The following is a 14,300-nucleotide window of genomic DNA, read 5'->3' on the forward strand; positions in this document are numbered from 1 at the left end:
AAAAGTATCTTTAATTACTTTGTGAACATCGTCATCTTATGATGAACACCTGTTTATGTTAGAAATGAGAAGTAGGAAACTGCATAAAGCTATCTTAGTCATCACCACAATAATGATAGCTACAGTTTATGGAATACCCAATATGTACCAAGTCTTAAGATTATTCTAGTTTAGCAATTCTCGAAGTGTGGCCTTGGAACCCTGGAGGTCCCCAAGACCATTTCAGGGGGTCTATGAAGTCAAACTATTTTCATGATAATTTTTTTTTTTTTTTTTTTTTTTTAAGACGGAGTTTCGCTCTTGTTACCCAGGCTGGAGTGCAATGGCGCGATCTCGGCTCACCGCAACCTCCGCCTCCTGGGTTCAGGCAATTCTCCTGCCTCAGCCTCCGGAGTAGCTGGGATTACAGGCACGCGCCACCATGCCCAGCTAATTTTTTGCACCATTAGTAGAGACGGGGTTTCACCATGTTGACCAGGATGGTCTCGATCTCTTGACCTCGTGATCCACCCGCCTCGGCCTCCCAAAGTGCTGGGATTACAGGCTTGAGCCACCGCGCCCGGCCTTATTTTCATGATAATATTAAGATGTTATTTTTCTTTCTGTTTATGATGCCATTTACACTGATGGTACAAAAACAATAAAGGATAAAACTGCTGGCATAATTCAAGGCAATAACTAAAATGTACTAACTGTTTTTCATTGCTATACACTTGTGTTTTTTTTTTTAAAGCCAGTTTCATTTAAAGAATGCTTGAAGCAGTACAATTATTTTATTAATTTGCACATCTTGTTATTATTCTATGTGAGGAAATGGGAAGTATACATAAAGCATTTTCGCTGTGATAATACCAAACATGACAGCTGTTTCAAGAAAAAGCATTTATAGGATTGTTTGAGTTGTCAGCAGAATTTAGCAGGTTTTTCACAGAACACCACTTTCACCTGAAAAGATGACAAACTTTGGTTATTCAAACTTGGGTACTGGCAGACATTTTCTTGAAAATAATAAACCTGTCATTTCATGGAAAACAACTGGCAATATTTATTACTGGTGATAAAATTCAGGCTTTGAAATGAAAGTAAGAACTTTGGAAAATTTGTATCCACCACCATGAGTTTTGCAACTAATACTTATAAAGGCTTTCTGTTAGTATCTATGGTGATACTAACAAAAATAGTTTTTAGAAAGATATTAATGAAATGTATCAACACTTGGAAGCCTGCATAACTTAGCAAACCAATATTGTTTAAGTGACTATACATGAATGTTATAAAATCATGCATGTGTAAAATATCCATTCAAAGTACAAGACAGACTAATGCATTTTAATGTAATGGAGGATGAAAAGTTAAGTACTGTGGTTTCAGATTTCACACTGCATTAAAGAAACGACTACTTGGTATTAGTGTAGTGTCGAAGAATATCTACAATTTTTGGAAAGGCTATTAAAATATTACCATTTTCAACTGTATTATCTGTATGTAAATGGATGTTCTTCATACATGAAAACGTAACAGACTGAATGCAAAAACAAGAATCCAGCCATCTTATATGAAGCCAGGCATTAACTGAGATTTGAAAGCATAAAACAATGCCATTCATCTCAATAAATTTTTGTTTTCAATAGTTAATTTTCATTTTAAAATGTTATTTGTGTTAGCATATATTGGGTTTATTATTCTCTAAATGAATAAATATTTTTAAAGTTTAAGATTTAGTGTCTAATCTAGCAAATGTTGATAGACATAACCTATAGAAACAAAATCTCTTTAAGGTCATACACCCATTAAGATTATAATGATATCTGAGGCCCAAAAGTTTGAAAACTACTGTTCTAGGTGATAATAGTTGTCTTTTAAAACATCAGTCACAACTGTTCCCCTTTTTACACCTGAGGAAATTGAGGCTCAGGGAAGTTAAGTGACCTAACCAATATTCTATGTAACTGGTAAGTAGGAGCATTTAAACCAATCCAGGGTTCACACCAAAGCTAGTGCTTTTACTACTGTACTATGCCATTAATATATAGTCATTACACTAAATCTCCTTCTGATGAAACTAGACCACTGGTATGAACATCAAATAACATGCTGATGCTCATAGAAGATACCAAAATACATGGCATTAGCATGAACTGTCAATTAATTGTCTGCACTTCTGTAACATTTCTAGTAAGTTTTTCTGCATTCTCCTAGAGTTTCAGTTGACATTTTCATCTTGTTCATTTATCTCATTTTGCTCTCATTCTCCTGCTTATACTTTACAGTACACCAAATCTATGAACACTGCAAAGAAAACAAATCAAAGTTATTAAAGCAGTAACTTTATTTTTTAAACAATAAGTGTTCTTTATCTTAGATACCTTTTTAGGTATTGCCCTATAGGGGAAAAAGAATCTATATTTGATTATGATCAGGCTCTGCAAGTTAAATCTTGGAAGCAATTTCCAAGAAAGAGTCATGTAAGTCATGCAATATGTATAAGAATTTAATACCCTCTATGCCAATGTTGCTCATATAGTAAATAATAAAACTTAAGATGGTAGAATGAGAGGAACTATAAGTCTGGCATTCATTTAAGATTTAACACTTCCACTAAATTGCAGTAAGCCCTCTGATTATATATGTGCCTTTAAAAAAAATTTCCCCAGAAGTTAGCACAGTATCTAGCACACAAAGACATTCAAACGAAGGTCTGCAGAATAAACAATGGCCTCAAAAACAGTTTTACTTCTTTTCAGTCACCTCTACTCTGCCTATCACGTTCCCAGCCCAGTGGTGAGGGACAAGTTAAGTAAGAATTGAGACAAATCTTATTTTTCCCTCCTACCTGACTCAAGTCGACAAGCACCATGCTCATAAAACGTTTAAACAGCAGTAAAATTTATCCCCGAGTCTCTCTAGAAGGAATATATATTATTTTTCATGCTTAAGAAAAATATTGTGGATAAACCAGATACTGGCAGAGGCTCAAAAATTTTGCCAAAAATCACTGTGGGTAAACAAGATACTGCCATGGGCTCAAAAACTTTTTCATTCTTTTCAACAGCTATTTTATGATTAAAAAGAGATGTGACAAGTAATAAGATGCCAAAAATAACATCAATAACTTGTCAATGTTTAAAGCTTAATTTTTAAGTTGAAATTGTAATTTGCTACTCAGTGTGATTTTTAACTTCATGTTTATTTCACTTATTAGCCAATTCATAATTTCAAGTTTAATATTCACGAACAATAAAAAATAATTCTTAAATAATTCTTTAATTTTATGAATTATTCATACAGTGGGCAGCAGGAGGCAGCAGAGATTTATGAACATGTTTGAAATTTTAATATCACTGTGGCAGGCATTCAACCAAGTGGTCTGACTTCAAAATTCCAACTAACTTAAAAATAGGTATGTTATTTTTCTCTTCTGCTGACATAGACATCCATGTGTCTTTATGAGGAATTTTGGCTCCAGGTTATTCACGAATCTAAGATGGTCCAATTTTGACACTTGACACAGAAAAAACGCTCAGTATCAAGGCAAGAAACTTTAATAATGCCAATTTTGATTCTGGATGCAAAAAGAAAACCCAAAACATAGTATTCAGGAAATCAAAATATTTATTTCATCTGAAAAAAATGACCTACATTTAAAATAGACGTGTGTGTGTGTATCTCTCTCTCTCTCCCTCTCCATATATCCATCTATATCTATCTATCTATCTATCTCCATATATATATAGAGAGAGAGAGAGAAAGAGAGAGATATATGGAGAGAGAGCTACATATATATAGAGAGCTATATATATATAGAGAGAGAGCTATATATATATATATATAGAGAGAGAGAGAGAGCCATATATATATATATGGAGAGAGAGAGAGAGAGAGAGAGAGAGAGAGAGCGCCAGCGCGAGAGTGAGCAATAAAACCAAACTGCTGGCACAATGTAATCTTCACTCTTGTATAATGAGATTTCAGAATATAATAGTAATACTACATTTACAAACCCTAAACATTCAAGAGCAACAATCTAATCAATAACTGAATTTATAATAAAAATATATTTGAACAAAATCTGAATATTTTAGAAAAATCAGCGAACTTTAAATAGATAAATATTTATGGCTAAATTTACCATATACTAAAAGGAGTAGAAAGATACTTTAATATGTAATAATCTATAGTATCTGAAACCTAAATTTTGGGATTTTACAAAATAAAAAACCAGGAGTCAATAACTTCTTTTCTCACTGGGATTATAATTTAAATGAAAAGCAAATATTGCTAATTTGCTACATTAAGTAAATTTCAAACCCAAAAGTTTAGTTTTAAAAAAGTATATAGGTAGCTATTTGGTGATGCTGGGTAGGCCACAGAAAAGGAAGAGATTATGTGTTACCAGTTTATGAAATTCTTAGAGAAAAAATGTTTAATGTATATAGAAAAAAAGTCAGCTGACAAAAGTACTTCTTTCTCTAAATATACTTTCTAATGTATTTATTTTAAATGAACAAACTCTGCAGTTTGCCAAAATTATCTTAGGGTAAATTTTATTTTATTTTATTTTTGAGATGGAGTCTTGCTCTGTTGCCAGGCTGGAGTGCAGTAGCACAATCTCAGCCCACTGCAACCTTCACCTCCTGGGTTCAAGCAATTCTCCTGCCTCAGCCTCCCAAGTAGCTGGGACTATAGGCATGCACCACCATGACCAGCTAATTTTTGTATTTTTAGTAGAGGGTTTGTGATCTGCCTACCTTGGCCTCCCGAAGTCCTGGGATTACAGGTGTGAGCCAGCATGCCCGGCCAGAGAAAATTATCAAACTTAAGTATATGTACAAACACTTCTGACAAAATTTTTCATTGACTAATTCTAAGATGTAACAACATTAAGGATAGTATATTTCAATTAAGAAAGTGGAAGTACAGACTATTTATATAATAATAAATAAGGACTTAACAGATTTTTAAATCACTTATCAACTTCTTTAACTCTTATTTGTTATGTCCCAGATCAGTACTCTCAGCATTAACTAATCCTGACTTGTAGGAAAAACTGAGATTAAGCCAAGTATTACAGACTTGAAAAGCAAATGGCAAAAGTTCTTGAAAGACCTAGTAATTCCTTTGTTACCTGTTATGTATGATCTGTAAATCTCTCAACCTACTATATACTTATCTCAGTAGATAACCATACCTCATAGAGAAAAGAAAGTCAATTAGATATAAACACTTCAACTGTTCTACCTAACACAAATACACGTTATTCAATATCATCACAGAAAAGCTGCCATCCTTTTCATTGAAATCCTCTCTCTGCCTGATTTCCTTCTGACTCTACCTTCCTCAAGGGTCTTCATCAATTACTGTTTTGTTCTATTCTTCATGCCTTTCTCTCCCTCTATACATCATTAGTTCCTTATCTTTTGCAATATAAATACCAAGCATGTCCACTTGAAACAGACAAAACAAAACCCAAACTAAGACTTTCATTTTTTCCTCTAGGTATGCTATTCACAGCAAAGGGTTGGAAAGACAGACAAAAATTCATTTTTTTTTTTTTTTACTTCTCTTGCTTCCTGTTATCATAACACAAGGTCATAGAGATTCTGATAATCAGAATCACATTGCTCTAAGGACTTTGCAATAGGTTTCCTCAGTTAATATGAAAAAGTATGTAATGCACTTAAAGTTTTTTTTATTGTGGTAAAATATACGTAACAAAATTTACCATTCTAACTATGTTTAATTATACACTTCAGGGGTATTAAGTACATTCACATTGTTGTGCAATCATTAGTCTACTGTAATCTTTCAACTTTTTACTTGGAAATAAATTTTCAAAATTCAGAAAAGTTGAAAGATTTGAAAAATATAAAACGTACCTGTATATTATATCCATTCTCCAGATTCAGCTATTATTAACATTTTAATAATAAGGCTTTTTTTTCTTTTTCGGGACCATTTGAGATTAAGTTACAAACATGGCCCTTTATTTCTAAATACCTCAATCATCTTGCTTCTATGTCTAATGTTCCTCTAACGCTCCTTTTACCATGCCACTAATAACTGCTAAATCAAACTGGCACTTTTTAATCTTTATTCTGCTTAATCTATGGCCACTCTCCTCATGAAAGATCTATGTTTCTCTGCTTTTCCTATGATAACCCCATCTCCTATATTTTCTCCTGTCTTTCCAGATCCCCTTTCTCATTCCTTTCTACAGTTGCTCCTTCTCTGTAGCTTTAGCTCACTTCTCTGCCTCAGCGAAGCCCATGTTCCTTACTTGGTCTATTTTTGCCCTTCAATCTCCAATTTTCCTTTATGATCCTGTTTGTGTCTATGGCATTCAATTCCCATATAAGTGAATGGTTATCAAATATATCATCTTTCCTGAGTTCTAGACTTATGTTCCTAACTGCCTAATAATGCTGTTTACCTAGATGATAAACTCAACAAATTAAAATATAAACTTGCCATCCTTCCACCTTCAAAATCTGTTCCTTCTTCCTATATTCCCCATTTTGCTAAATGGTAAATCTAGTTGTATACAACCCAAGTACATCTATCCCAGCTTCCCTTTCTCTCATTTGGTACATGTCACAAAAGCTAACTAATTACCCTGCCCACATATGCTTATTGTCTCTCAAATCTTTCTTGATATTGGTACCGCCTTTGTTCATGCCCCAGCTTTTCTCTCCTAGGCTATTACAATAGTCATCTAATTTTTCTCCCACTGTCCCAAATTTACCCTCTTCACTACCACCACAGACTTTTCTAAAATGCAAATCACAGCATACCATGCTTGTCCTTTGGTGCCTCTCCATTTCCTCTATGATTAAAAAATAGCATAAACTTTCATTATAATTTGGCTTCTATGTATCCCTTTTGCCATTATCCCATGATTCCATGCATGCACTTCTTCCTTGCATATACCAAACTACTTGTGTTCTTCAAATATGTGATGCTTTCTTCTGACAATGTATTTTAAACATTTCTTCTGTCTTGAATGTAATTTAAGGCATGTGAAATCCCTACACTAGATTCCATTTTTAAAAGGGGGCTAAAACATTCCAAATGGCATTATGGCAATTTAAACAATGTTTCCAAATATAACAGCTTTAGCCAGTGTAGAGATGGATTTTTGCAGCAGAATTCCTCATGACATAGGCAGACAAGCCTATATAATATCTCTATTAATGGAATTAAAAAAGCAGAAATAACAGTGGCATTATTATAGATTTTTGTTCTCTACCATTAAATATATTTGTATAGACTAATAGTAAAAATTGACAAAATGTCAAGAAAATATGAAAATAAGAAATTTCTAAGGCTCTTTAACTTCTAAGTCTTTTAGCTATTTATATAAAATGATCCTATAGGTCAATAATGTGTGAAGAAAATCATATATAGTCACAGAATTATAATTAACTGTCCCTCATGGGGAAAAAACAAAACAAAACAAAACAAAACAAACCATGCACAGCAAGCTCTTAAGTTGGGAAAAAATTCCTGTATTACTTTTCCACATATTCTCAGTCTCAGACTGGAGGACGGGAATACACAATACTACAAGGTACAACACAAACGGATGTTCTCAAGTTAAAGACTGGCTTAGAGAACTATGGGAGGCTTTGCAGTAGGGAAGTTTATGAAATCAGAAATAACTTTAAAATAATATAATTTTATTTAGTTAAATAAAGAGTGGGTTACACAAAACTACAATAAGATACCTATTAAAACAGAAAATAAAAAGTGCTAGTGAGGCTATGGAGAGACTGGACTCCTTATGCACTGCTGGTGGGAATGTAAAATGATACACCTGCTATAAAAATAGTATAGCAGTTCTTGAAAACATAAACATATAAATACCATAGGACTAAGCAACTGCACTTTTGGGTATATATTCAAAAGATTTTAGGAACTCAAACAGACATTTGCACACTAATATTCATTGCGGCATTATTCACAATAGCCAAAGGGTAGTGACAACCCACATGTCCACTTACAGATGAATGCATAAACAAGATGTGGTATATAATACAATGGAATGTTAGTCTTAAAAAGGAATGCGATTCTGATACATCTACGACATGGATGAACCTTGAAGTCATCATGCTAAGTGCGATAACCCACACACAAGAGGACAAATATTATGTGGTTCCACCTACATGAAGTACCTAAAGTAGTCCAATTCATAGACACAAAAAGTAGAATGGTGATTGCCAAGGACTGGGAGGAGGGGAGAATGAGGAGTTGTTTAATGGGTAGAGAACTTCAGTTTGAGAAGATAAAAAAAATTCTGGAGATGTATGGTAATAATGGTTGCACAACAATGTGAATATACTTAATGCCACTGAACTGTACACTTAAAAACAGTTAGAATGGTAAATTTAGTTATGCATATTTTACCACAAAAAAAACATGTTTAAGTGCATCATATACACACTCTTTCAATTAAATGAGGAAACCTACTGCAAAGTTCTTACAGCAATGTACTTTTGACCAACAAAATCTCTATGAACTTGTGTTTTTATAACTATCAGGAAGCAAGCATCATTTTGTAACAAGTACTGAACTTGCAGTTATTGTTCAATCTCACTAACTTTTGCTGTGATTTCTGGCCAACCCTTTACTGTTTCCTGTAATACTTGGTTACCAAACTTATCAGATTTTATCAGGCGAGACATTCTAATATGGGAAAGGAAGGTTATTTCCTTCCTTCTGATAGTATATCATTTGAGGAAAATAAAATAATTTAAAATTTAATCACGTTCTTTCTCTGCAAACTGACGAATAATCCCCACAAAAGCCTTAAGGATAATAAAGACTAAAAAACTTTAAAATTTGCTGTTCATTGCTCTTTTATATTGTGAAAACTTACATCCCTTCTATTCCTCTGAGTTATAAAAGTTTAAAACATTGTCTTTGATTGCAACATAATAATCTCTTTACTAATCATCTTCCTTGACCTCTCTCCCTCAAATTCTTCAGGTATATATTCCCAATAGCAATCCTGAATCCTGTATAAATTCAAATGTCTAACTTTCTTTGCTTCTGGGCTATTATGTGCTAACAAATTGCCTCTAATAATATCACACCATTGCATAGCTACTGTTGCCAAACTGAACTTTTCCAGAAGGCTGCTTAATCAATCTTTCTATTGGTTTTTAACTACTATGGCAGCCATTAGAGTTGTTCATACATACTTCCATTCAATTCCAAGCACCTATAAAACTGCACTTTTCTACCTTCTTTGAAATCAGGCCTGGTTAGAAGACTAGCTCTGGTCAATGATATGGAAGTGGAAGTGCATGTGTCACTTCTGGTTTGAAGTTTTAAAACTTAGCAGGTGATTCTCCACACTGTATCTTCCTTTACCACCTCCTCACCTATATCCCCTTAGCCTGGGGTCCTGAGTGACTCCTAAGAAGAGACTACACTGATCACCTCTGGACTTGTATTATGAGCAAGAAACAAACAAGTTAACACCTTGAGATTTTGGAGATACTACCATTGCATAATCTAAAACCTACCTATCCCGATAGAGTTCCTCCTTTTCTCATAGCTTTTCCCATCCTTTAAAAGCCATCAAGTATGAATGCTCTCAACTTCCCTCATTACTCACAAACTTATCAGTAACAGGACTATTCTTACCTTCTTTACTCTTACCTCAGAGAAAAAATGGACCGTTCTCTTTTTATGCCTATTTCCCATAGGCATAAAAGGTAGGAGATAAATAAAGTAAGAAAAACCCACAGTCCACAGACAAGTTTCTATACTATCAGAACATGACATTTTTCTTGGCAAATATAGAAATATGCCTTCTGTTAAGTAAAAGTAATGTGTTAACAAGCCACCATAGACAGATTCCTGCCTATTTGAGTCCCAAATCCCATTTGTAAGGATCAGCATCAAAAGTAATGTGTTCAAGGGTCCCGAATGTGGACACTTAAAATGCAAACTGCTACTAAAAAAAAAAAAAAAAAAAAAAAAAAATGGGAAGACTTCATCATCTAAATCAAAAGAGGAAGCAATCTAATACTGTCTGCAATATCAGAGACATAGCCAAACAGCACATTAAAAAAGACTGCAAGCTTCAAAAGCAATAGTTATCCAATCAAATAAAAAGTGAGATACAAAGATACAAAACCATTATTAACACTTTGTGAAGCCAATGTGGAAAGTATAGCATTCTTTCTTTTGTATGACAATATACATATAAAAAAGAATGATTTCCTTCTTTCCACATTAAAACATATTAACTTAATAAAATTCATTGATATTTTAAGGTTATTTAAAAATTTTTATAGTAATATAGGATTTTTCTTAGGTATATCATAATAGCAAACAATAAATTACTATGATTTATTTTTTACAGCAACTATTATATTCAAATAAGCTTTTTACCTTCTAAGTCATTTTGGCTCTGAAGGGAGGTACAGTCCCCATGTTCTTTATTTAGGTTGCTTGTCTTAAACTGGTCACTAGAAAATAAAATATACACTAAACACATCAGTTATTATGGACTACCTTAATTTATTCTAAAAAAGAAAACAACATTTGTTAAACAGTTATATGCTATGTGCTGTTCTAAGGCGTAATGTACATTATTTAACATACATCTCACAATACTTAAAAGTAGTTGTTATCTTCATTTTACAATATAAGATGAAGACTGTAAAAGTCAAATTAATCTGCCCAGTAATTAAAATCTAAGTCTATCTGGTTATAAAGTCCTGACTTTTCTACTATCCTGAGCTACTCCATTCCAGTAATTACAAAATTACAAAATTACCCTGTCAAGTCTTTTTTTTTTTTTTTTTTTTTTTGAGCCAGGACTTTTTGCCTTTTTGCCCAGAATGGAGTACGGTAGCCCAAACATGGTTCACTGCAGCATTGACCTCCTGGACTCAAACAATCCTCCCACCTCAGCCTCCCAAGTAGCTGGGACCACAGGCACATGGCACCATACCTCGTTAACTTTTTAAAATTTTTTTGTAGAGACGAGATCTCACCATGTTGCTAAGGCCAGTCTGAAAGTCCTAGGCTCAAGCAATCCTCCTGCCTCAGCCTCCCAAAGTGCTATGATTACAGGCATGAGCCACCACACCTGGCCCTTTCCTTAAGTCTTTATTGAAACAAGTAATTTCATAAAACATGGGCAGTAGATTTTGCAAATCTACCTTTTAATAACAAATGTGGTAAAATATCAGCTAATGTCAAACACATTTTAGAAGGATTAAATAGTAATATAATAAATGTATTTAGAATTAAATGAGCAGAAACTTAGTTATTTGGTTGATTTTTTTAATATTTGCTAAAGAGAAAGTATCTCTTCCATAAGACTGAGTTGTGACAGTAAAAAATAGCTTCAGTTCTGAGTTACAAATGTTAGAGATGAGATTATAAACATCACATAGATTGAAGAATTAAACAACAGACCAGGCACAAGTGGCTTAGGCCTGTAATCCCAGCACTTTTTGGAGATCAAGGCAGGCAGACCACCTGAGGTTGGGAGTTCGAGACCAGCCTGGCCAACAGGGCAAAACTCCATCTTTACTAAAAATACAAAAATTAGCCAGGCAGGGTAGTGTGTGCCTATAGTCCTAGCTACCTGGGAGGCTGAGGCTGGAGAAACACTTGAATCCAGGAGGCAGGGGTTGCAGTAAGCCGTGATTGCGTCACTGCACTCCAGCCTGGACCACAGAGCGAGACTCCTTTCCCCTACCACCGAAAAAAGAATTAAACAACCAACTTTATGACTGAAATGATACCAATTGAAGTCTGTGCTTTAAAACCAATCAATTGTTGACAGTGACACAACAATGATAATAAACTTCTGTACTTCCCAAATTTTCTAAAAAAGCTGCTATTTTTGGAATAAGGAAATAACTACTAAAAATAGAAATCTAAAATATCAAATAAACTGCAATATCCTAGGTTTCTTTACAGAAACATACTTGTATTTAAGAGAAACAAACTTTTTAAAGCTCTTTAAAACAGCTCATGTTGTTCCAGCCTATTTAATTGACCCCAAGCTTCAAAAATTACTTCATGCTATTAACAGGAAAGAATAGTGATGGAAAAATGATTCACTCAACTTCTACATTACCTGAAGCATACTGTTTCTTTAACACCACTGATATCCATTACTATACCATTTCCATCGATAACAGGTGAGTCCAAATTAGTAGATCCATTACTGATGTGATCACTGCTTTCATATCCAGACTCAGTCCTTTGCATCTGCCAATTATCACCATGCACTTTACCCTCTACAAGGCCTTTATTTTTGTCTGCTCCTTTTCCATTAGATTCAAGGGAACTTCTGCTTCCTGTTTCCTGCTTCATTTCATCTTCATATATGGTCATTAAACCTTTTTGCTTTGGATTCTCTTTCGGCCAATTACTAAAACTTTGATCCTTGCTACATTTAGGTTTGTTACTAATATTTGGTTTGTGTCTTGGACTATGCTGTCTTTTTTCACTTTCACTAAAAATACTATCAACATTTAATGTTTCTCTCATAGGTTTCCAACCTCGGTTCCGGCTTTTACTGCTGCTATTACAGCTGTTTCCTCTATCCCTAGAATCTTGGCTGCTGTCTGTATCATATCCAGTGCCACTGTCATTCTTAACTTTGCCAGTTATTTTCTCTCCTGGAGCAAGAATCTGGGATTTACTTGAACTTATTATTTGTGCAGAAGCTCGACTCTGAGGTGCAACTCGGTCATGTTTATATGATCCTTTTCCTTGACTATGATATAGATGTGGATTTCCATATTGCCTAAAACCATTTGGGGCAGGAGGTGATCCAGACTTGAAATGTGAAATGTCTTCATCAACTAAATCTTAAAAAAAAAAAAGAAAAGAAAAGATACACATGAATTACTCCTCAGAGCTACCTTTTAGTCACAAGGCAAAAATACCTGTTAGAGATAAAATGTTAAATAGTTTTAGGTAAATAGTAATTAAAAGTACATTATATCACATACTGCTTTGAAATTTAAAAGTGCTTTTCCAGTCCTCATGTATGCTTAATGAGGGATATTTATAAAAGAAACAAACTTTAAAAAATGATCTCTAAGGTAAATCATAATTGAGACAGTTTTTTTTTTAATAAGCACTCTATCTAACTCATAATAACAAAAACAGTAAAATATTTTTCACTTCTTAGATTGGTAAAGATTTAAAAGTTTGTTCAACCAATTGCTGCTTAGAGTGTGAAGAAACATCCAATTATTGTTGGTTGGAATGCAGACTAGTTCAGTCTTTCAGGAGGGCAACTGAGCCATGTCTGTCAAAATTAAAAGTAAATATCTCCTGACCCAGCAATTCCTCTGAAGGAATTTTATGTTATGGCTACACATAAAAACGTACAAAGGCATGTGTGGAAAAGGATGTTGCTGAAGCAAAAATCTTAAATCAGCCTTTAAAGTCTATCAGTGTCAGTTAAATTATGCTCTGTCCATAAAGAAAAAAGCATAAAACCTTAAAAAGACATACTTATAACAAAATGGAAATACTAAGTAAAGAGAGGTAAGGTCAGGGATTGCCAGAAAAGGAGCCCCTTCACTTAATTTCATAAACTTCCTTATACTTGAATGCCATGAGTGAATTACATCTATGAGTACGTTAAAACATCAAAACACATATACAAGCATCCCAGGTTAGAATTAAATAAGAACCAGGAAAATTCTGCATATTTAGTACAGGTGTATTAAAGAACTCATATTAATAAATATATAAATATGTAAAATATAATAGGTTTGGTCACGCCTGTAATGCCAGCACTTTGGGAGGCTGAGGCAAGAGGATTGTTTGAGGCCAGCAGCTCAAGACCAGTCTAGGCAACACAGCAAGGCCCTATCTCTATGAATAACTTTTTAAAATTTAGCCAGGCATGGTGGCATGTGCCTAGCCACTCAGGAGGCTAAGATATGAGGAACCCAGGAGTTCAAAACTGCAGAGAGCTATGATTGTGTCATGCACTCTAGGCTGGACAACAGAATAAGATCTCCTCTCTTAAAGTTATTAAAAATAACTTTAATATAATTTAATTTCTATATATTAACTATATACAGAAATTATACATAGATAAAATTTATATATTTATACATATACAGAAATACATGTAATTTGTATATTTTATATAATATATACAGAAATATATATTTAACTTATATATTTTAATATATATTTAATTTATATATTTTAATATATATTTAATATATACAGAAATTAGAGTTAAAAAATTGTTTTACAATAAGATTTTTACCAGCCCCTTTAAAAATCAATAGTATAAG

At 33.7% G+C, this 14,300-nt stretch overlaps 1 protein-coding gene across 2 annotated transcripts in view; it reads right to left on the minus strand.

Annotated features, from left to right (window-relative positions):
- Positions 1 to 14,300, minus strand: part of USP53 (ubiquitin specific peptidase 53) — a 70,250-nt gene that overhangs the window by 8,591 nt on the left and 47,359 nt on the right. For both annotated transcript variants that reach the window (XM_003929735.4, XM_074396958.1), the window contains exons 14-15: positions 12,107 to 12,845; positions 10,402 to 10,478 (exon numbers count right to left, since the gene is read on the minus strand). In XM_003929735.4, the coding sequence (XP_003929784.1) occupies positions 10,402 to 10,478; positions 12,107 to 12,845 (816 nt within the window). The remainder of the gene's footprint in view (positions 1 to 10,401; positions 10,479 to 12,106; positions 12,846 to 14,300) is intronic.

The sequence above is a fragment of the Saimiri boliviensis genome, chromosome 3, assembly GCF_048565385.1.
Source record: "Saimiri boliviensis isolate mSaiBol1 chromosome 3, mSaiBol1.pri, whole genome shotgun sequence".
Taxonomy (NCBI): domain Eukaryota; kingdom Metazoa; phylum Chordata; class Mammalia; order Primates; family Cebidae; genus Saimiri; species Saimiri boliviensis.